The 23,221-nt window shown below is 43.4% G+C and overlaps 1 protein-coding gene across 1 annotated transcript in view; it reads left to right on the forward strand.

Moving 5' to 3' along the window:
* LOC123354471 (xaa-Pro dipeptidase-like) overlaps positions 1 to 11,944 on the forward strand; it is a 92,516-nt gene extending 80,572 nt beyond the window's left edge. Inside the window, exons 7-8 of the mRNA XM_044996581.1 lie at positions 1,929 to 2,120; positions 11,254 to 11,944. Coding sequence (XP_044852516.1) covers positions 1,929 to 2,120; positions 11,254 to 11,400 — 339 coding nt within the window. The 3' untranslated portion in view covers positions 11,401 to 11,944. The remainder of the gene's footprint in view (positions 1 to 1,928; positions 2,121 to 11,253) is intronic.
* The last annotated feature ends 11,277 nt before the right edge of the window (positions 11,945 to 23,221 follow it).

Genomic DNA, 23,221 nt, shown 5'->3' on the forward strand with positions numbered 1-23,221 from the left:
AATGAAGGAAAGATGCTCCATCTCTGTTCAATTATAAATAGATCTTAAATAAGTAACGTATTGATCATTTCAGCATTTAAGACATATACAAATTCTAAATAGTGATTGTCTCCCAATCATAGCTCAGCAAGATGATTACATCTGAGCTGCCCTGTTTTAGATTAAACCTGGTGAATAATAATCATAAAATCCTGATCAAAACCCACGAAAGCAAACAAATGAGACTGGGTTTATCAGCTATACACTGGAAATGTTCAAAACACGATTCCTAAATAACAGTGGCCTTATTTTCAGAGGCTGCAGTACCCACAATTGCCACTGAAGTCAGTGATAGAAGTGAAAATCATATCTGAAAATCAGGCCATTCTTTTAGCTACTTAAATATGGATTACGCACCCACCTTTGAAAATATTGGCCAGGGTAGACATCATACATGAGAAGAGACTAAATACCCCAAACGGGAAACCCCAAATACAATTTAGGTGACTGGCAAAAATAAAATAGACTTTATTGCTTGAAATTGCCATTTAGTATTGATGAGAAATAAGCTTTCTCGGAACTGAAAATCAGAGCTTTTGAGCAAATAGAGGTAATGTGAGTATTATACACTTTGAAAGGAGACAGTTCACTGAAAACTAAAATATGGCTGATTTGGGCCCCTCATTCTGCCACCTGACATACCTTGCTTCACTTTTATGCCTAGCCTCTGCCCCTCAGCTGACAAAGGCTGAGGGTACTGGAGAGGAAACCTGCTTAATCCCTGGAGAAAGGAAGTGTTCACTTCACCATTATGAATAGCTGTACTAACAGTTCTAAGCACACTGTGGACAAGGATGTTAGCTTTAAGGGATGAATTAGCAAAGCTCTGTGAAGACCAGAGAGGAGAATATCCTTATCCTGCAAACACTTCCATTCATGCTTGACTCTACTCACATGAGTAGTCCCATTGGCTTCAGTGGAAATACAGGTTCTTAACTTTACATATGTAAGTGATAGCAGGGTTGCAGCCCTATCATCCATATATTGGTCATCACAATATTTTGCTGCTGAGACTGTGCTGAAGACACAAAGGATTTTGATGTTTTAATTGAAGTGAGTGAGATTTATTTTTATTCAGGTGTTGCAATACCTGGCACATTTTGGGGAAGATTATTAATATCCTCAACCAGTCTCTGCAATGCTTCTAATTTCTTGATTAAGCATGTCTTCATATATCATTGTACTTCACCAACTCTTGGAAAGAAGAGAATGTTTTACTTGTCAGAACTTGATTGCTTCGACTATGTTTTCAGTAAAATCAGTCAGCCCCATGTTGCCTGAAAGTCTGAATCTGAAAAAATCTAGTTCCAAATGGACAGCCATTGTGAAGTCACTCAAGATGAGAACTGTTGTAGACTCACTGCTTTTTGAATCACAGTCATAATGCATTTTAATAACATTCAATAAGGATATTGATTTGCATAACCTTAGAGAATTGTCTCATGCTCCATAATTCAATTCCTTCAGCAATAAAATGGGCCCATTTTTTAAGATTTATAACTTATTTTAAAATGTTACATTGGAAATGCTTTAGAATGGGTGCAGGGGAAAGAAATAATACAAATAGTTTTTATTTTTCTAAAGGGGTAAACAAGGTGGGAGTTCAATACCAAGTAAAATGGTGAGCCAGCATTTACACAGTGGGAAAAAAAGCTCCATTTACACAGCTGAATTTAAAGCTGTGAATCTATTTGTTTGAAGTGCAAATGGATGTGAAAGTTAAGATAGAGATGGTTGTATTGTGTTATTTCAGTCCTCTGCTTCCAACTCCATTTCTAGCCTTTCTGGGTTTTCATATGTCCTTAGAGGACTCAACACAGAAGAGTTATAATAAAAGGCTAACTGTGGGTTTATTTTTCTGTCATTTAAAACAAATGCTTCTTTCCTAGGGAGTTGACCGCATTGACCTGCCAGGCCTCAAAAGTTTGAGAACTGCCCGCATTCTTAAGGAAGGCATGGTGCTGACCGTGGAACCAGGCATTTACTTTATTGACCACCTGTTGGACCAAGCACTCAATGATCCTTCACAGTCTTGTTTCATCAATAATGAAGTGCTGCAGCGTTTTCGAAGATTTGGTGGGGTGAGTAACTTCACTGGGTTAGATAATGGTTCTGGCAGATTTTTGGCTTTGTCTTTTCATGCATGTGCAGGAAGAAATTTGTTTTAGAAAATGTAATACATTATGAAGGAAACTACTTCTGTAGAGGGCACTTTGTCAGTTGAATCCCTCAGCCCAACTGCATGCTTTCTTAATTCGTTCTTGAACTCATTCACCTCAGATTAACTGGAGGCCCATTTTCTTCACTGATAGAAGTACTCTCCTCCATCACTAACTGGCTGCATGTTAAATAGGTGGCATGTCTACAGGGCGAGGCAAAGAAACTTGTACATTATGAAACAAGATACTAAGGTTCATATTGCTGACTTAGTTTCTCCTCACGCCAGCAACACAAAGAGAAGTGTTCACTTCTGCTGTGGAAGGAAAGCCTTGTGTTCCTTAATCCAGCGTGGCATTAGTAAAGAACTGAAAAAATACTTGAGCAGGATTATAGTTGTCCTGAAACTTGTGCACCAAGAATGGTGAGATGCTATGTAGGGAAGTTCAGGGTTTTCATGAGCATGTAAGTTTGACCTTGGCTGCTCAGGCTCCATATTGCAAGGCCTACCTGGCAGATTGTGCATGGGGGAGGATGGCTGTCTCAGAATAGAGGCTATGGGGTATGAGTCTTGCACCACTAATGACCTCAAATTATCATTTATATCCTAATGACTGGTGTGAATGTAAATAAGCATCATGCTGTCTGTGACACTTCTCACCTCACTAACTTCACTCTAGAACCCGTTTAACCGGTTAGATGCCTTCAGATACTTTTCTTGTTAGCAAATTTAGCATTTTTGAAAGGTGTCAGATTGACACTCTGAAGACTGTAAATTCTGTGTTCTTCCACAGTCAAGAAACAACACAAGCAGTAGGAATTGGAGCTTCCCCTTGTCAGTATATCCCTTAATTGGTGGAGAGGCTTCTAGTTCAGCCGGGCGCTCCTTGGCTTATCTGCTGAGACTCTCAGCAAGGACAACAGTTAGTGGCAATTGTGGTGGTGATTTAGGAATTGTCTGTATTGCTATCACCAACTAATTTATCATAATCCACCAAACAGTCATCTGCTAGTAACAGCTTCACCGCTGTTGATCTGAGCTGGCTTTGAACCGCCAACCTAGAAACAAAAGGTTCCATATTCCATTACCAATCCTCTGAGTCATCCACTCTACTATACAACTAGCTTTAAAAGTACTATATCCAAAGTATATAATCTTATCACACGATGTGGGACTTTACCCTCTGGTGTGTAATTGGGATGTTATCTTACCTTGTTATTTCTTTTGTCAGTACTTGCCAGCCAGTCATGATCCTGATGAATGAAAGGAGTGTGTTATGTTTAACTCTGCATTTTCTAACTTTGAGCGTGTCATATTGTATTTGACCCTTAAACCTGTTTTAAAGGGACAATGTAGACGCCCTTTCCCAGTTAAACACCACCATGAAAGTAGGCTGGGTTTTTGTTACTTATCCCAAGAACAGACTTTGGGAACCATTTAGTAATTGGATTGAATCCTGGCTCTCTTATCTTGGAAATATTCAACTAAAACCCCCATTATTCACTGTATTGGTGCAAACACCCCAAAGGAGAAACACATGTTTGTGTTTTAACTCTGCAGGACAGAGCATGTGGGGGGATACATGGACTCCCATTGGGTGTGTTTGGAGTAGAACAGTCCATTTTCTGCTTGTATCCATGAGCCCAGCATTTCTAAGTTGTGGCCCAACTAACTCACTCTTCATGTGTTGAACTGTAAATGTTTCCCTCCAGGGGGTTCCATGAGCCCCCCAAATCCAATCCCTTCCCTAATATTTGCTTTTATTTCCCTTAATGATGACTGCTGTTTCCATCTAAGAAGAACTGGATTGGGCCTCTGAATTTGCCAAGGGGATTGGTGCACAGGAAAGGATTGAGCACCAACCTCAGTTTCCAATCCTCACTTATTATTTAAGATAACAAAACAAACACAGCTAGCTGGTGTCATTTAAGTCTGTCCAAATAAGTTTCTAAATACGTCTAAAATACGTCTAAATTTTACAGCAAAGTTTAAAAGTAATACAATAAAAATACCTTGATGGTCCTTCTAACTCTAGCTCTTAATGTGATTGAAAACTGGGAGATGAAAGATACTCTCCAGTGAATGTTACTTAGATCTTAGTAACTGCATTCTAGTTTATTTTCATTTATACAGGCTGAGTTAATACCGCTTCCAAACACATTTCAGGAGAATTATCCTCTACAAACTAAAAAGATCTCAGAAAGTTGTCTGCAGTACCAATAATTGATGATAATGTATGAGGCTCATCACTATAGTGTCTGGCTTTACTTTACAAAAATTAAATTGAATAGCAAAAAAAGGATTTCAAAAAAGGAAGCAAATTCCCTAATTTAATGCTGCAAAGCGTAACTTAGCCAGTACGAGACAGGAGATTCCAGAACCGGCAGTGAGCACGTAAATAAGTGGCCAGACTTTCAAAACTGTTCAGCACCCAGCACTGTTTTCTGTGGGAGATTTTAGGTAGTGAAACTGTTGAACAGCTCTCATGCATGCTTCATCACACTCTAAATGTGGTCAGTAGAAGGCTTAGACATATTTCTGGCAGGAGCAATTTCCATAGAAGAGGACCCACCACTGGGAATTCTTGTCTCCCAGGTAGCATGGTGGAGCATAGACATGCAGGAACGACCTCTTTCTCATCCCCACCCATCCCAATCAGTAGAGAACCTGAGCCTTTGTTAGTCTTTTCACTGTTGAGAACAGAAAGAATTAGAGAGGAAGGCTTGTGGCCTTTTTTCTAACCACTAATGCTTAGAGTTGGCCAAAGAGAGGAAGCAGAATGCAAGTAAAGCTCCAGGAGAAAGCAAGAAAGAAGAGACAACACAGAGCTCCAATGTGGGTGCCCGGTGCCGAGTTTACAGTGGCTCCATGGAACTGGGACCATGCTCAGAAGGGGCCCCGGCCTGCTCCACTTGCACTGTGCCCCGAGACCCCGCTGGCTCCCCCGGCCCACCACTTGCTCCTCTCAGCCTGCCCACCGGCTGGCCGAGGGCTCCTGTCTGCCCCCTGGCCACACCCCCTGCTCTTCTCAGCCCCCCGGCCGGACCCCAGTGCACCTCCAGCTCTGGGCAGTCTCTGCTGCCCCCCACCTGTGGGGCCCCAGGTGTGTGTGGGGGAGGAACAGTGTGGAGGGCTTCCCTGGGCCCCTCCAGGCAAGTGCGTCTTGAGGGACCCCAGCTGGGGCAGGTCCTAGCCTGGCTGATTGCGCCACTCCCAAGGGGCCGGAGCGATTTCCGGTCCTGGGACCAGCCCTGGCTGCGCTGCCGACTCAGCCAGGCAGACACAGTCGCCTCCCAGCAAGGCTGGTGAATGCGGCCAGGATGCAGGGCGTGGGGGAGTGGGTCTGGGGGGTGCTGGGCTGTGAAGGGGCAGGGAAGATCTGTGTGTGTGTTGGGGCACTAGGGAGTGGGGGTTCTGTGGAGGGTGGTGGTGTGTACGGCACTGTGCATTTGTAGGTGGGTCTGGGGGGGCGCTGGGAATAGTGGGTCCAAGAGGCCTCTGGCCATAGGGAGTTGGGGGGGAGGGGCTGTGAGGTCAGGCAGCATGAGGGGAAGGGGCACGCTGGCAGCACAGGGCCACTGTGCATCTGGCAACTGCCGGTTTGTAAATAGTGCCCTCGCGCTGGGCGGGGCCTCCCCTGCCATGCCCCACCCCATTGCCTCTGGCTGGCCCCTTGCTCCGGGGACTGACCTCCCCGTGCCATGCTCCATTGCCTCCAAGGGGGCCCACAAATATGTTCGGCGCCAGGCCCACAAAATTTAATCCAGCCCTGGGAGCCTAAACTGCACCTGCAAAACAAGTGCAAGTCCTATACATAGATGTCCAAATGACCCATGTGTGTGACAGGTTCATGCACACTTTATGGGTGCAACTAATGTGCTCAGACTTAATGATTTGATTTGGGGTCAAAAATTGATTTATTTGCATCACTGTTTTCCTGGAAGTAGGCAAGAAGTTAAAGTCTATATTATTAATTGTGCCACTTCGGAGAGTAAGGATGGTCCTGAGTGTAAAATACTAGACTGGGACTCAGGAAACCTGGGTTCAATTCCTTGTTCTGCCACAGATTTCCAGTGTGAATTTAGGCAAGTCACTTTCTCTCTTTGTTCCTTAGTTCCCTACCTGTAAAATTAAGATGATTTTTCTTTCTCATGTCCTTTGTCCTGTCTATTTGGATTGTAAGTTATGTGGGGCAAGGACTGTGTCTTATCAGATATTTGTACAGTGTATAATACAACGTGGCACCAGTCTCATCTGGGTCCTCTAGATGCTTCCATCATACAAATGATTGTCCAATTTAGAAAGTCCACTGTGGTTTTATTTATCGTGCAGGAAAAGTGGCTGGTTTCCCCAAGGGAAAGTGGAAGGCTGATACCCTAGCTCTAAACAGTACCCTCTGAGCTTATCTTTCACATGTATTGGGGTTTGAGATTTCCATTTCTCATAAGCTGATTACTGATCTAGGCTGTTCATGTGATGTTTTCTCTAAAACCCGGCAAAACCATCCAATCTGATTTTGACCTATTATGTTCAGTCTCTTCTCAGGCTTCATATTGCCCCATAGCATTAGTTGTTCATTGAGCTAGCAACCAAATTAATATGTGTAAACTCTGTATGTCTGTCTGTAAAAACACGGAATCACAACTGAATTTTAAATGGATTTTTAAATTTATTTCCTGCTTAGATTTGCAAATTGTTCTCATTTAAAAGCAAATTGCTTTACATATTCCAAGACCTTGAAAACACGCTAATGTTATGGTATTATTTTTCAAAATGTCACTGTTTAATTCAGAAATAAACATTAAGCGCAATTAAAAAGCAGAAAAATTTCCTTTTTGCACCTATACAGGGGCATTGAATTGCTTTTTTATTTGGTTCACAGAGCAATGTAGTAGTAGTTCTACTTACTTTTAATTTACATAAGGCTGAGCTCACTTCCTGTGTTTGTGGTAAATGGATGTTACAGAATGAAACAGATTACTAGTAATGATTGAAAAATGATTCATTATCATCACAAACATGCTTGTCTGCTTCTTAATATTTCACATCATGCAAGTTTAATAGTGTCCAAAAACATGTTTATAAAGGTTTTGCATAGAAGATAGCTACTAATTTATTAACTGTCTATAAATTAGGAATGGACCATTGATAGAAAGTGTGGCTGAAAGGAGAACATGCTGTGTGCAGGAAGGGGAAGACTGGTCAGGCTGAGATAATGAGGAAGTGTCACTCTGTAGTAATGCTGGAATGTAGTAATGTGGCAGTCTTAATCTTTGGATTTTCAGCAGGTAGGATTTTATACTAGACTGTACTATCTATAAGAAATAACTACTGCAGACTATTCAATGCTCTGTTGCCATTTGGTGTAAACATACACATTTCTTGTGTGATAAACTTGTAACCTTAAAAATAACAAATATGCTGGTGTGTGTCAGTGGAAAGCATCAGAATCCCTCCCCTTACCTCTGTCCATCTGCTTCTCCAGAGTGCTATCTCAAACTTCTCAAGGCAGACACTCAGTTCCTTTAATCTGAGTGCAGTGTTTATGCTAATTTAATTTGCATAGTAGCTTCTATGGGCCATATTTTTCCATTGTTTCACAGGTGGGACTCCCAGCAGCTGTATCCCATGTGACTTTTCTAACCATGTCTGGGTTCTGACATAATGTTAACCTGAACTGTTTGTTTAACTGTATGTGTGAATCAGAACTGTGTTTTTAGACCCTCAGAAGCTTTAACATATTATAGCGATAAGAACTAGATGTGTGTGACAGCACCCTTCACTTGGCAGACAACACAGGACATCCAGCCAGAGCACCTCACTATATTAGTGAGTCTGGAAAACAGTGTATTAGGCTGGTTACATATTTAGCTGATGAAAACTATTTAACCCACATCGTGTCCTTGGCTTTACCCATGAGACTGCTGTTGCGGGCAGGATTTGGTCCATTGAGTCAACCCCGTGAAGGTCTGCTGCTGGAGTTACACAATTGTGCAATCTTATCTATTTAAATAGGTCATGCCACCACACTTGATAGGAGAGTGGTGTTTGAAGGACAATGCCTACATTACTGGTCACTTTGCCTCTCCAGAAATATTTCTGAAACAAGTCATTTTGTGTATAAAACCCAAAGATGCTTAGAGGATATGTTGTACAATGTATCCGAAAGCTAGACTTGTAGCTGAAAGCCAGTCACCTGCAATTTACTGTACATGTGACAAAGAAGCTGAATTAAGGTTGCACAAGCAACTAATTTTTGAGTGTTTGATTTTGCAATCTTAATGTCCTCGACATAGTGTGTGTGTGTATGTGTATGTGTATAATTTCCTAGGTTTTTAAAAAAGAAAACTAAAAAACCAAATTCCATCCTGTGGCAGCATATTGAAACCCACATGGGTCATCAGTAGCATTGCAACCTTTAGATCCACCACTCAGACCTCTGCCACATGAGCCAATAAAGTAAGTGATTGTAGTAGTAGGTTGTCATCCTCTGTGTGGACTATCACTAGAGTAGGATGAAACACACATTTTGTTGTAGATTTCACTGATATTTGCGGACAGCAGAGGAATGGTGAGACTCAGGAATCTTGGGTTCTGTTCCAGGTTCTGGAGGGGAGTGTTCTCTAGTGCATATAGGCTCTTCTGCCTGTTTTCTCTCCCTCCCCCCTCAAAAAAAAGAAGTGGGGGGGCAAGTTTGACCTGTTCTACCCTGTCCCCTCAAACCTATCCTATCCTTGTTGTCCTAGTCCTGGTTCCTTGTCCCTATCTCATTCTCCTTGCCTAGCCCAGTCCCAGTCTCCACTCCTCAGGCTTCTTGTCCCAATCTCCTTGCCCAGCCAGTTCTTGTCTTCCCCTTCTGGCTCCTCATCCAATCTTCTCTCCCCATCCCTTCTTTCTTCCCCTCTCCCACTACGGGTCCCAGACCTAGTCTTCCTCCCTGGCACCTCATCCTAGCTCAGTCTCTCCTCCCCCCACCCTGATTCTTTGTCCAAGTCTCTGTGTTCAGTCAGTCCCTGTTCTACCCTCCACATCCTTGGCAACTGGCTCCAAGTCCCCACTCCCATTTCCTTCACTGGTTCCCAGTTTTACCATCACCCAATCCTAGTCTCCTTGACCAGCCAGCTTCTTCAAAGATCACATGGCAATGTTTAGGATTCTTTTGCTTGCATTTTAGTCTTCTGATCCACTGATGAGTTCAAGAACAATAAAATAAAAATCTCTCTCAGGTGCATGCACTTGCTCATGCCATGTCATCTACTTGTCTTGTGGAGTTCCAAATGCGTGCTTTTCAGAAAATACAGAGAAAACAGAGGAGAGTCACATCCTTTCATTTTACAGCTGTGTGAACTCAACAGTTTATTTAATTCTGCTTTATAATACACTTTACTTGATACCATGTAAAAGAAATAATCTGGCAAAGAATCATTAAACGGTTTAATACGTCTAGATGACTCATTTTGTTTGAACAAATGGATTATTTTGCAAGCAGAAGTACAAATGTTAACCAGCTTTATTTTTAGTTTAAAATGTCAAGAGGTCAGAAACAATTAAAGCCACTGTAAGGTGGGAGTCACCCTGGTTTGTGTTCTCTTGGATTGACACCTTACTAAAATTGCTTTTATTGCAGCTTAGTGATTTACTAGCATTTTTCTGATAAGATAACAGGAATGACTGGGTAGGCATATTTCCTGGTAAAAAGAGATATGGGAAATTAAAGCTGCATAGAAAATGGTACAAGCTTTTCATTTTAGCAGAACAAGGGCTGGAAATGCTAAGGAAAAACCCCTGCTACTTTCTTACCCAACCTTAAAGTGTAAATGATCGTGTTTTTAAAAGTAATGTTGGAGTAAAAGCTGCTGGAAGACTTTGTCAGGTCAAAGTTCAGTGGTTTGGTAGAAACACTGTCAGGTACGTGTAATTTATTGTGGAGCTAATTATACTTTAAAAAAAAAAAAAGACAACGTGATGTAAAGTGAAAAAGACGACTAGATCCAGCACAACAACATGGCTGCTCTAGATACAAATGGGTCAGCATTTGAATGGCACCATACTCAGGGGCAAATCTGTCCCCAGCATAGTTAGAGTAAATGGATTGTGTGCTGGAGAAGTGCCAGAGGAACCAGGGAAAGGGTTTGCCTGATTCCCTTGCTGCCCCCTGTGCCTGAGGGTTTGGGTTTCTTGGATACATATAAGGCCTCTTCCTGGCACACCAAGTGCAGATCAGGGCCAATGCAAGGATGTTTGGCACCCTAGGCGAAACTTCCACCTTGCGCCCCCCCACGGCAGCTCTCCCCCTCTGCCCTGAGGTGCCCCCCTTGAGGCACCCCTGCTCCGCGCATGAGCACCCCGAGCACGCCATCGCTGCTTCACTTCTCCCGCCTCCCAGGCTTGTGGCGCCTAAGCTGATTGGTGCCGCAAGCCTGGGAGGCAGGAGAAGTGAAGCAGCTCACCCCTGCCCCGCCTCCTCCCCGAGCACGTCGTCGCTGCTTCACTTTTCCCGCCTCCCGGGCTTGCGGCGCCTAAACTGATTGGCGCCGCAAGCCTGGGAGGCGGGGAAAGTGAAGCAGCCACGGCGTGCTCGGGGAGGAGGTGGGGCAGGGAGTTCCCCTGCGTGCCGCCCCCCACCCTTACTTGCTGCAGGCGGCCCTCCTCACGCTCCCCTGCCCCAGCTCCCTCCGCCTAAATGCCGGTGGTGACCGGGGCGGCCGAAGATCCGGCCACCGTGGTTGCTGCTGAAGAAAATGGTGCCCCCCAAATCCTAGTGCGGACGCCTAAATGGTTGCACCAGCCCTGGTGCAGATAGACTCCCTCCTTTTGCCTGCTGGCTTTAAGTGAACCTGAGAGACTAGCATGGGCACCTGCAAAGGGGCAATTTCCACCCTAATGGACTTCTGTGCCTCTCTCCTAGCAGTGGGAAGTTCTGGTGCTCACGAAGTCTTGTTCATCTAAACCAAGCTAGGTTTAACGTGCACTTTACTCTCCAATTGCCATTGCTTACTAGTGTGTCTCTTGCAACACGCTAGAATATACTGGTAACTGTGTGTTCTCTGTAACAGGTCCGAATTGAGGATGACATTGCAGTGGCAGCCAATGGAATGGAGCTACTAACGTGTGTCCCACGCACTGTGGAAGAAATAGAGGCTTTCATGGCAGAAGCCCAAGGCAGCACCAAGTCATTTGACTCCTTGGCCAGCCAAAAGTAGTAAACTCCACAGTGGTTTCTGCCTTCCACTAACCAGCCATTGTTCTGATTTTACACTACTGCTTAGAAAATAAAATGTATCAATTCTGCACAGCAAATTGAATCAGGCAAGTCATTAGGCTGGAATGATTACTTTATTAGAAATGAAGTTAGAAGGATTCAGCACTATACCTTGAGGTAGCTCTAAGTCTTTATGCTTGCAATCAACAATTTATATTACTAAGTGCCAACTGGAAAATATTACAGCATGAACAGCTGAAATTATAAAGCTTTAACATCTCTGCTCATCTGTATCTTTCCAATCAGATCTGCATTTTGATAGCAGTGATTTTTTTTTAAATAACAGCTGTATTATCTGAATGTTGCCTGTAATCATAAGAAAATTCTTAGAAATCCTATTTTGGAAACTTATACCACAACTATTACAAAGTCTTTTTGTTGATTGAGAGTGGCTGAAAAAGTGACACACCTACATTTTTCTTGATATTGATGGAATGGACAGAAGTAAATGTCTAATAAAAATCCTCCCTGAAAGTTGTTCATAACTTTGTGTAGATCACTTTTTCCATCTCCCATTACGTCCGTCGTCCATTACCGTATCTTTATCTGAGCTTTCTACCCATTGTGTGCATTGGAAATTCAGGCACTTCATTAACTAGGTTTTATTCGCCATGTACTGAGAGCACTGAATTTTCATACACAGGCCATGTCCCCTTCGCTCAGAGAGGCAGGGAGAGATGTCGGTTTCTGGCTCTGTCCTTTAAAATCTCGGGTACCATGGTTTACAGATCTGGAGTCTTACAAATTCCACCTGAACAGCATAGAGAGAGAGTCTTATGTTACAGGAATTCAGTGTTATGCAATGGACTACACCCTATAGAACAGGTGGGATTTTCAAAGCTATCTGATAATAGTAAAGGATCCATTTAAAATTTGCTTTGATGCTCTGTAAATGTGTAATTATAAACTGAGTTTCCCTGCATGCAAGATATGCATTTTCTAGAGGAACATTTCCTTACCATACAGTACATTTATATTTATGAGATTGCCTGCAAGGAATAAGTACATTTCTCGCAATGACAGAATGGCATTACTTACAAATAACAAATAAATCCAGATCATGTTTCCTTGTTTTGTGAATACACTAAAACACAGTTTAGACTGTCGGCTCATCTGGGTAGTGACCTTGCATGTAGTCTGACTACAAAGCGTCACCAAAACAATTCTTCTGTTGTATAAACAACACGTTAAATATTTATTTTAGCCCAAAAAGGGGGGTTAGGTCCAAAGTATATTGTAAAAATCTTAAAAACCAAATCATTCATCCCAATAACCTTAATCTGTTCAGAAACTCAATTTGTACAGATGTTAGCTACAGTAATGGTAGAACCTATTGATACTCTTCAGAACTTTCCCAGCATCATCTTATAACCATCAAGTGCTCAATTTCATTGATACAACTTCCAGACTTCTGGGCCCAGATTATTTCTTGTGTTAGAGCAGGGCTGGGCAAATTTATTGGCCCGAGGGCCACATCTGGGTGGGAAAATTACATGTAGGGCCATGAATGTGGGTCAAGGGATTGGGGTGTGAGAGGGGGTGTGGAATGCGGTTGGGGGCTCAGGGCAGGGGGTTGGGATGCAGGGTGCGGCAGGGGAGTCGGCAAGGGGTTGGGGGCTCAGGGCAGGGGTTGGTTTGTGGGATGTGGCAGAGGACTCAGGGCAGGAGGTTGGGAGCTCAGGGCAAGGGGTTAGGGTGTGGCAGGGAACTCAGGGAAGGGGGTTGGGGTGAGGCAGGGGATTGGGGGCTCAGGGAAGGGGGTTGGGTGCAGCAGGGGGCTCAGGGCAGGGGGTTGGGGTGCAGGAGGGGTTCAGGGTGCGGGCTCCGGCCTGGCGCCGCTTACCTGGAGCAGCTCCGGGATGGCAGCAGTGCACAGCAGGCCTAAGGCAGGCTCCCTGCCTGCCCTGGCTCCGCGCCGCTCCCGGAAGCGGCCGGCACCACGTCCCTGCGGCCCCTGGGGAAGGGGGGGGCAGAGGGCGCTGCGCACTGCCCTCACCATCAGGTACCTCCCCCGAAGCTCCCATTGGACACAGTTCCCTGTTTCCAGCCAATAGGAGCTGCGGGGGGTGGTACCTGCAAGCAAGGGCAGCGCACCAAGCCCTCTGCCCCCTCCCTCCCCAGGGGCCACAGGGACGTGGTGCCGGCTGCTTCTGGGAGCAGCACAGGGCCAGGGCAGGCAGGGAGCCTGCCTTAGCCCCGGTGCACCATGGGGCTGGCAATCCCGCGGCCTGGATCCAGCCCACAGGCTGTAGTTTGCCCACTCCTGTGTTAGAGCCACCGTGCGCCAGACCATTGCCACAAGATGATCCCAAAGTGGATGGATCAACAGGTGGCATGGAGCCAGAATGGCAGCTCTTGACATCGGTGCCAAACTCCCTGTGACTGGCATAGGGGACAGGGAGCCCTTGATACAGCTCAGCAATCTGCAGCTTCTGTAAAAAGACCCTAACTTGTATCAGGGCACTAGCCCGGCACAGTGCAGCCTAGGATCACAGAATACAACTTCAAACCACTTTTGGTCCCTTGCTTACTGCACTGCATTTTGCTGCTCTCATCAGCAGCTGGAACTGGGTCTTGGTCTGGAATAATTTCTTCTGAAAATGTTAATTGGGTTCCTCTATGCACCCCAAACACACTCATTGTGATTAGTCAATGGGTGACCCATTGACAAATACAAAATTGTGCTAAATAGTGATTAATCAAACACATACATTTAAATATTCTAGTCTAGAATACTTGGCTCAGTTAGTTTTGATGTAAATTTGTTTTACAAAAGTGGGGACTATTTCATCTTGTAGTGGTAACTCCACTATAATATGGCTTGTAAAAGGTAAGTCTCATGAGCTCTAGAATGAGGTTTCTGCTCTTATAAATAGTCACTGAGAAGTGGGGTGAGATGACGGGGCTTCTTGTAACTATTGGCAGGCTTGTCTGTAACTGCATTAATCCTTCCCCTGCTTTTTATGCCCCCTAACAAGCTGCTAGCTATTGAAACGTCCTAATGAAAAGGACTCCAGTTTTTACTGCAATAACTTTGCAGCTACAAGAACAGATACCGAGAGAGAGTCTAACAACATTCTAGACTCTCCTCCATCCAAAACCCCCTGACCAGTTTACCCAGTGCAAGACTGTGCCTGTGTCACCACTTCCTGGCCTCGGTCAGGATTTATATTCCTGAATAAGTCAAAGTGTAATCATACTCTGAACACACCCATTAGTTCACGCCTCTGCTGCTCTGGGCACTTTGAAACTGTCATTTGCTTTGGTTGGATAGCTTTGATTATTTGAAAGTAACTTTTTACAGGTTTTAGAAAATACAGTTTTGGATTTGTTTCAACTAGAATATAACCTGTGTCTAGTTAATAGGCTTCCCCCTTCCTCCGTGATTAATCTTGGCAGACATTGTTCCCTGTTGCTGTAGAACAGGTTGAGCAAATAATACTGTAGAAGGCAAAGCTGGTTGTGCTTCAACATGTACCAAAGAACAAATGTTCTGAAAGGAGAAAGAACAAAATAAATGTCACACAACTGACATATTTATACCTCTTCCATTAAACATGTCCCAGATGTTTCTCTAAATCTAGTTTTGTTTTCTCAAATTTTTCTTTGTAGTCAGGGCCCCATTAATTTTGTCACTATAAAATCTACCTCCTTCTGCAGAACTCTGCTCTAGAATCTCAGCTTTTGTTTATAAAAAACTAAGTACGGTATCTGTGCCTTGTGATTGCGGGGAAAAAACCCTTCCAAGGATGAGTCAAGTCTAGCCCATGCAAAGATGTCTGCCCAAGGCCTGGTCTACACACACTGTACTGATTTAACAAAGGGCGGCTATACACCTGAAAGATCTCACTGCTGCACTAACTCACACCTAGTGAGTGTGTGGCCGCTCTTCTGTAGGAATAAGTTCCCTATTTTGATTTAGCCTAAAGTAATTTTTTTCCAACTTAAAAACTATGAAAATAGGGCAGTTTTTTTCTAAAAAGTCTTCACACTAGGGGTATGAAAGATTTGTTTGGTTTGTTAGATGTGAGAGCTACCGTTTTAAATATGTTAGCTGGTCAAGCGAATAGGTTATACCTGCAGCTTGCTCATTTCTTCTAGGGTTTTCAAGTGTGTTAGCTATCATGTTTTTACAAACACATTTTCCCCCTAGGATGGACAAGTCCACACAGACTTTCACTGAAATAAGTAAGGGAGTGAATTAATTCGTTACTTTGATGCAAGTTTGTGTAGCCAAGGCCTGAACTGATTTAGTTAAATTGGTGCAATGCACTTGTGTGAACGTTAGACCTCATCTAAACATACAGATTGTATCACACTAGCTTTCCTGGGAGAGTTAAAGTGGTACAAGTCCCTCTAATGTGCATACTTATACCAGGATAGCTGTTCCCATGCAGGAAGGGGAATACCTGCAGCCACACTAGGGGTTGCCAGTATAACTATTATGGTAAAAGATCTCACCTCTAACCAGACATAGTTATAGTGCTACAAAAGCTGTGTGCAGATCAGACCTTACATTAGCAGGTCTTAATAACTTGGTAACACACCTGAGTCTGCAACCAGCCTGAAAAAAGCACCTAAAGGGAGGAGTGCATTGCCCCAACCGTATCAGTGGGGCGTAAATGTTGAAATCTGTTATACTGCAGTATTACCTAAACACCCCACTGTGCTAGGTGCTGTACAAACAGAGAAATGCAGAGGATTTTGCCACAAAATTTATGTCAAGCTTGCCTCAGAGTGCATGGAAACTTGCTTACAGATCTCTATATATGCATGTGGGATATGCTTGTCCTGTATAATCAGCATGAATAACTAATGCATAAAATCCAAAATGAACTTGAAAAACCCCATTGAAATAGGTACACGCTGAAATCTCCAGTTTAGAAGACTCTTTATCCCACCAATTACTGAGGAAGAAGAGAAAAGTACCAGTATGTGTCGGAGTTGTACAGTTAAGAATAGAAGTAATCCACTGTGCCCCTTCATTACCCCATGGAACTGCAGGTTTCCAAGGAAGAGAAGTAAGATTGATGTATTATGTTAAATAGCCAGTGTGTGCTGGAACAGCTGGGAGCCAGGTAAGGAAACCCTTGTCTCTGACTAGCCTTTGGTGGATTTAAGATCCATGCTACTATTCCTTTGACAATAGCTGTGTATTATTTAACTAACAATAGATTCAGCACAAACTCTCTTGAAACTGATCCCCCAATTACATGTCACTTAAAATAATGAGCCTTTAGTCTCTTGTGTCAATGGATTTGTGTATTTAAAGGGACACACTGCAGTCTGGGCACTTCTCTAGTCGAGTAAAGCAAGCGCATTGACTGCTGTTAGAAAGTTCCCTATGCAAACAAATCACTTTTCAACCCTTTCATAGTGGGTTTAATTATTTTAAACTAGAAGAAATTGGAGAGCACATTGTTAGAGCATAAGTGCACAACTCATGATATTGTCTTGCCTGAGTTTGGAGTGTGTGGTTGGGGTTTTTTTAAGTCTGAAATACTAACTTTTTGGCACTATAATTTAAATAGCTAGATGAGTGACCAGCTCATGAACCTCCAAGTGCTGTGTCCTAGCAGCAGAATCTTCAGCTGCCAGGAAAGAGGGTGCGTATCTCGAAGTACCAAGGCCTGTGATGAACACCACACAGAATTAATGAAACGCTGTCCAGCCTTGCTTACTGGAGGAGAGTTGGCAGGCAATGCACAGGTAAGAGACCACTCAGATGCTTAGGCTCCAGTTTTTGTGATACAGAGAACAATGGCAGATGGTGGAAAAGGAAAAGGACAAAAATAAACATTTTTGGGTGTGGGGAGTAATTATAGCTAGACTGCCAGGTCTTGTGCTTAATTCCTTTCTGAGTCACATGTTAGATCATCAGCTTGGATGGGAAAAGGCATGATATGATATAAGAACCTCAGGCAAAAAGAATGGAGTATGCCTTTGTCTATGTATGTAACGCAGACAGAGCTCTTTTTAGTAATGATGGGAATCATCGAACAAGGATTCTACATAGATTAAATATGTGATCCTTCCTGGTCCATGACTGGAGCTCCTAAGTGCTTCTGCAATACAAACGATATCATAATACTGCTTTTTAAAGGTGGGCAGTGGGGAGAGGAGGGAACTTTGCCTTGCAATTGTCTTCAGAATTAGAGTAATGAGTTTCACAACCAACATGACTATAAAAGGCCTATTTCTCATTTTACATCAGTGTAATTCAGTTGACTTCAATAGGGTTAGTACTGATTTACACTGGCTTAGAATCAGAACCACCGAGTGTAGCGTTAAAAGGAAATTACACAAATTGGAAACAGACTCTATAATTTTCCAGTAAATGCTAAGAGTCCGGAATCTTTGCACAAATCATGGCATTCTGCAGGGGAAACTGCCCTTCCATGATTTGGCTATAGCTTTACTTGAGATATGGAACATGTTTCCAAAACTTACTGAGGCCAACTACAACTATGAAAATGTGTAATGAGGGCTGTAGTATACTTGCCTCAGATACCTGGCTATGTGTCTTATCTGTTTGCTGCAATTATGCAGGATACACAGTACAGTGGTTATTCTATGCCACCCACATCTTGAGAAGAGTTGTGTCAACAATACTGTAATGAGCATTAATGTTAAAAAAGATGGAAATTTCACCCTCCGTATAAGCAGAGGAAGAGTGGCATCCTTAAGATTGTTTTCTCTTTTAAGGGCTCAGCCATTTTGAAGGCCACACAATTGTCCTCAAAACACATGCACTTTTGAGACCTTTAAAAAATTCTGTAGTAAAAAAGCAATTCTGTGTCAGCACATTCAACGCAATACAATGGACTTTTGGGTAATTACTGCAAGGTTGCCTTGATTAACAAAGTAAGAGGAAGCACATCTATAGCAACAGAACCAAATTTCATTTGTAGAAGTTTTTGGTGCTTGCTACAATAGTTAACTTAAATATAAGACATTCCACTCCCGAAAAACTTAATGCCCAATGGATTTAATAACTCACAACACTTGCCTTGGCAAAACTCCACTTTTTTTTAAACCTGGTTGTTCCATACTAAAGAAATGGAAAATAAGTTACAGATTCACAGAAGTAAAAATAGCAAATATAGCTTTGAAGAATCATACTGTATATCTTTCTTAAACTTAGTGTGCAATTGGACTGAATTCTGGGTTGTGCAAAAGTATTCAATGTTCAGTTCTGAAATAAAAAGCTAGATTTCATTCACAAGAATACAAGGATTTACATGTTTTTACAGATTATCATTTATAGCAGAGTAGTACTCAAAGGTCCCTGGGGATGCATTTTACAAAAAGTGAATATAAAGTGTAAATGTAATGTAAGCCCACTTACATTACACTGCCAGAGCAACGTAAAGTGGACTTACTGTCATTGAGAATCAGGCCTCAGGTAGTTAGAAGCTGGCAAGAGAATGCCACCAATTCCCTGTAGGGAAATTAGGGCCAATACAGAGCCTAAACAGGTCCAATGATTTGATGTTTAATGGGATGTTCCACAGGTCAGCCATAGCAATGTGGGCGGGGGGGGGGGGGAGGCTTTTCTGCCTGAACCATTTCTCAGAAAATACAACTAAAGTGAATAACTTCAGCATTTGTGGCTTTTCCATTGCGTAGGCACAAATAACCAGGAAATACTCCCAAGGCACCTTTTCCCACTGATTTGTTTTCATAATAGCATTAATATGCTGGCTCCAGTGCAGTTTCCAGGAATGTGGATGTTGAACTTAAACTCTAGAAGCTTTTCTGAGTGAGACTTCAGACCAAGCTGGTTTTTGGACAATTGTTGGACATGCCTTAATTGACTGAATAAAAGGGTTTTTAATAGAAGATAGATGAGAAATGGGGACAGGCTCCCTGTGACTCTTCAGAAAATTACTGCTAATCACCAGTGGAGAGCTGATGTTCTAAATATATACCAGAAATAAGTCCAGCTCCCACTACAGCAGAGACCTCCAATGGCCGCCTTGCCAGCAGTTTGAGTTGAACAACCCTATTTTATGTAAATCGCTACCATTCTATTCCTAGTCTGACGCTGACTTGCTGCAGGACAACAGGCTAATAATCCTAGCGTTCTCTCCACAAGTATTGAGCATCTGTGGGTCATGTAAAGTTCATGTGGTGGAAGCCAATGGGAATGGAGCTGATCAACACCTATTAAAAAAAAACAGGCCCTGAATCTCTCTGCCTCACTCTCCTAATTTATAGCAAGGGATACTGATCCACCTTTGTAAATAGCTTTGGATTCCCTTAAAAGCTCCATTACAGACTCCTTCCAACTATGGATGTTGTCTTTACATTTAGATTATATGAAAATAAGTCGGCCAGTTTCTTGAATACATTCAGGAAAAGATAAAAGGTGAAAATGTGGCTAAACTGCTCCAAGGTCACCATAATGAGCTACTAATGTACAAATAAGGTTAGCTGAAAAGGATTCTACTCAGACTGTCCGTGGCCTAGCCTGTCCCTGCCGGCAGTGATCCTCATTGGAATACGCAAGGAAGTCATGGGTATAAGGTAGAGGCTCCACCTGGGCCCCAATATGCTGTTGCTTCTATTAAGCATGAGGGCAAAGAAGAGGCAGCATGATCTAGGCTCTGAGGCAAAACATTTTTATTAGCTTCTGTTATTTCAGCCCTACCTACTTAAGCTGTGACTAGAACCAGAAAATTTCTTTCTGTAAAAGACTTCCGTGAACTAGGACAAGCTGTAAAAGTCTCTCTTGGTTGATGACCTTTGCAGTAAAAGTTTAAACTCAACATGGATTTTTTGCAAGTTTTATTTTCTAACTTAGCATCTAACCAAGATCTTACCCAAGTTCTCCTCCTAAATACATACGCAATACACATAATCATACTACAAAGTCAAGTATGGAAACACGTAGTGTAGGAGGGAAATAAAAATAAGGTAATAGTTCACTAGCCAGACACACGGGTTATATGTAACGCACATACCATAAATGGAACATTTAAAAATGAAAATAAATTAAGGTTACATCAAAGTTCCTGCTTCACTTTTCTAGTTTAACTCCTCAGTATAATACATACTGCTGCATTATGGGTCACAGTAAGGGACTTATCAAATTTAAGAAAAAAACATTGTTAGAGAGAAACTGTTTCAAAAAAATAAAACAAGATTCAAGATACTCCTTTGCATGGCAATGGTGTCTATAGGAAAGTCTGCTGCATCAGTTATTCAAACTAAGGGCATTTCTTTTTAAAATTACTTTGGATTTCTGCAGGATATCAGTTGCTAAACTCAACAGCCATATAACTGGTATTGTTTGATAGTAAGGATCAAGTAATCTACATTGTGATTGAACAGATGTTCTGCATTAGCCCTTTCATTAGTCAAGGTGCGCGTGTTACTCTCATCCTGATACCTGCATCTTGGCAGCAGCGTGATTCTAATAAGCAATTATTTTACAGAACTTAAACATTTTCAGGAGACCAAAACATGATGCTATAAGGACCCAAAGTCACCATATGAATAATGCTAGCATGTTGAACACAGGCTTAAAGGGGTTATAAAAATAAAATGTCGTTCTACTTTACCTCCTATACATGATGCTTCCAGACAGCCATTTACAGGTTGTGAGCCAATTTTCTGTGTATGTCAGTCATAATACATTACAATTTCTCACAAAGAATGTAGTAGTCTTTAGAAAACATTAGTAAGCACCCTGGCTCACCATTACTAGGCACTGTTAGTAGGCACTCCCCGTTAACTATGACTATGGCCTGGTCTACACTACGCGTTTAAACCGATTTTAGGAGCGTTAAACCGATTTAACACCACACCCGTCCACACTAAGAGGCCCTTTATATCGATATAAAGGGCTCTTTAAACCGGTTTCTGTACTCCTCCCCAACGAGAGGAGTAGCGCTAATATCGGTATTAGCGTATCGGATTAGGGTTAGTGTGGCCGCAAATCGACGGTATTGGCCTCCGGGCGGTATCCCACAGTGCACCACTGTGACCGCTCTGGACAGCAATCTGAACTCGGATGCAGTGGCCAGGTAGACAGGAAAAACCCCGCGAACTTTTGAATATCATTTCCTGTTTGCCCAGCGTGGAGCTCCGATCAGCACGGGTGGCGATGCAGTCCCAAATCAAAAAGAGCTCCAGCATGGACCGTACGGATGTGACCGCTGTATGGGCAGACAAATCTGTTCTATCAGAGCTCCGTTACAGAAGACGAAATTCCAAAGCATTTTAAAAAAATCTCCAGACAGAGGCCACAGCAGGGACTCCACACACTGCTGCGTGACAAGCGTAACGGAAAGCCAAAGAATCAAATGGACGCTCATGGAGGGAGTTCCTGCAGTCTCAGAAAAGCATTTGCATTCTTGGACGAGTTCCCAATGCCTGTAGGGTCAAACACATTGTCCGGGGTGGTTCAGGGCATAGCTCGTTAATTTACCCCCACCCCCAGAAGGAAAAGGGAAAAAAATCGTCTCTTGACTTTTTTAAATGTCACCCTATGTCTACTGAATGCTGCTGGTAGACGCGATGCTGCGGCAGTGAACTGCAGCATCCTCTCCACCCCCTCCCTGGTGGCAGATGGTACAATATGACTGCTATCCATCGTCATCATCAACCTGGTGGCAGACGGTACAGTGCAGAAGGACTGGTATCCGTCCTCGTCGTCAGCCCATGAGTGCTCCTGGCTGGCCTCAGGTGAGGTTGGCTGGGGGCGCCTGGGTAAAAATAGGAATGACTCCCGGTCATTCCCAGTAGATGGTAGAGAATGGCTGGTAACCGTCTTCATCATAGCAACTGGGGGCTGAGCTCCATCAGCCCCCGCCCTTCATGTGTAAAGAAAAGATTCTGTACTGCCTGGACTATCATAGCAGCGGGATGCTGGGCTCCTCTCCCCCACACTGCTTAATGTCCTGTCTGGACTATCATAGCAGCTGGAGGTTGCCTTCCCCTCATTTTATCTCACTAACAAATCACTGTTTCTTATTCCTGCATTCTTTATTACTTCATCACACAAATGGGGGGACACTGCAACGGTAGCCCAGGAAGGCTGGGGGAGGAGGGAAGCAACAGGTGGGGTTGTTGCAGGGGCACCCCCTGTGAATGGCATACAGCTCATCATTTCTGCGGGATCTGACACGGAGCGGCTGTGCTCTCTGGTTCTCTGATACACTGGTTCTCTAGTACACTTGCCCCATATTCTAGACAGGACTGATTCTATTTTTAGATACCATAAAGGAGGGATTGACTTGGGGAGTCATTCCCATTTTTGTCTTTTGCGACCCCGGCCGACCTCAGCCAAGGGCACCCTGACAGCAGCAGACAGTACAGTACAGAAGGACTGATAACCGTCATCTCATTGCCAATTTACAATGGCAGCAGACGGTACAGAACAACTGACAACCGTCTCTGCTATCATGCAAAAGCAAATGAATGCTGCTGTATCGCCTCTGTCAGCAGCATCCAGTACACATACGGTGACAGTGACAAAAGGCAAAACAGGCTCCATGGTTGCCATGCTATGGCGTCTGCCAGGGCAATCCAGGGGAAAAGGGCGCAAAATGATTGTCTGCCGTTGCTTTCCCAGAGGAAGGAATGACTGACGACATTTACCCAGAACCACCCGTGACAATGATTTTTGCCCCATCAGGCACTGGGATCTTAACCCAGAATTCCAAGGGGCGGGGGAGACTGCAGGAACTATGGGATAGCTACGGAATAGCTACCCACAGTGCAATGCTCCAGAAATCGATGCTAGCCTCGGACCG

Source organism: Mauremys mutica, chromosome 21 (genome assembly GCF_020497125.1).
Source record: "Mauremys mutica isolate MM-2020 ecotype Southern chromosome 21, ASM2049712v1, whole genome shotgun sequence".
NCBI lineage: Eukaryota > Metazoa > Chordata > Testudines > Geoemydidae > Mauremys > Mauremys mutica.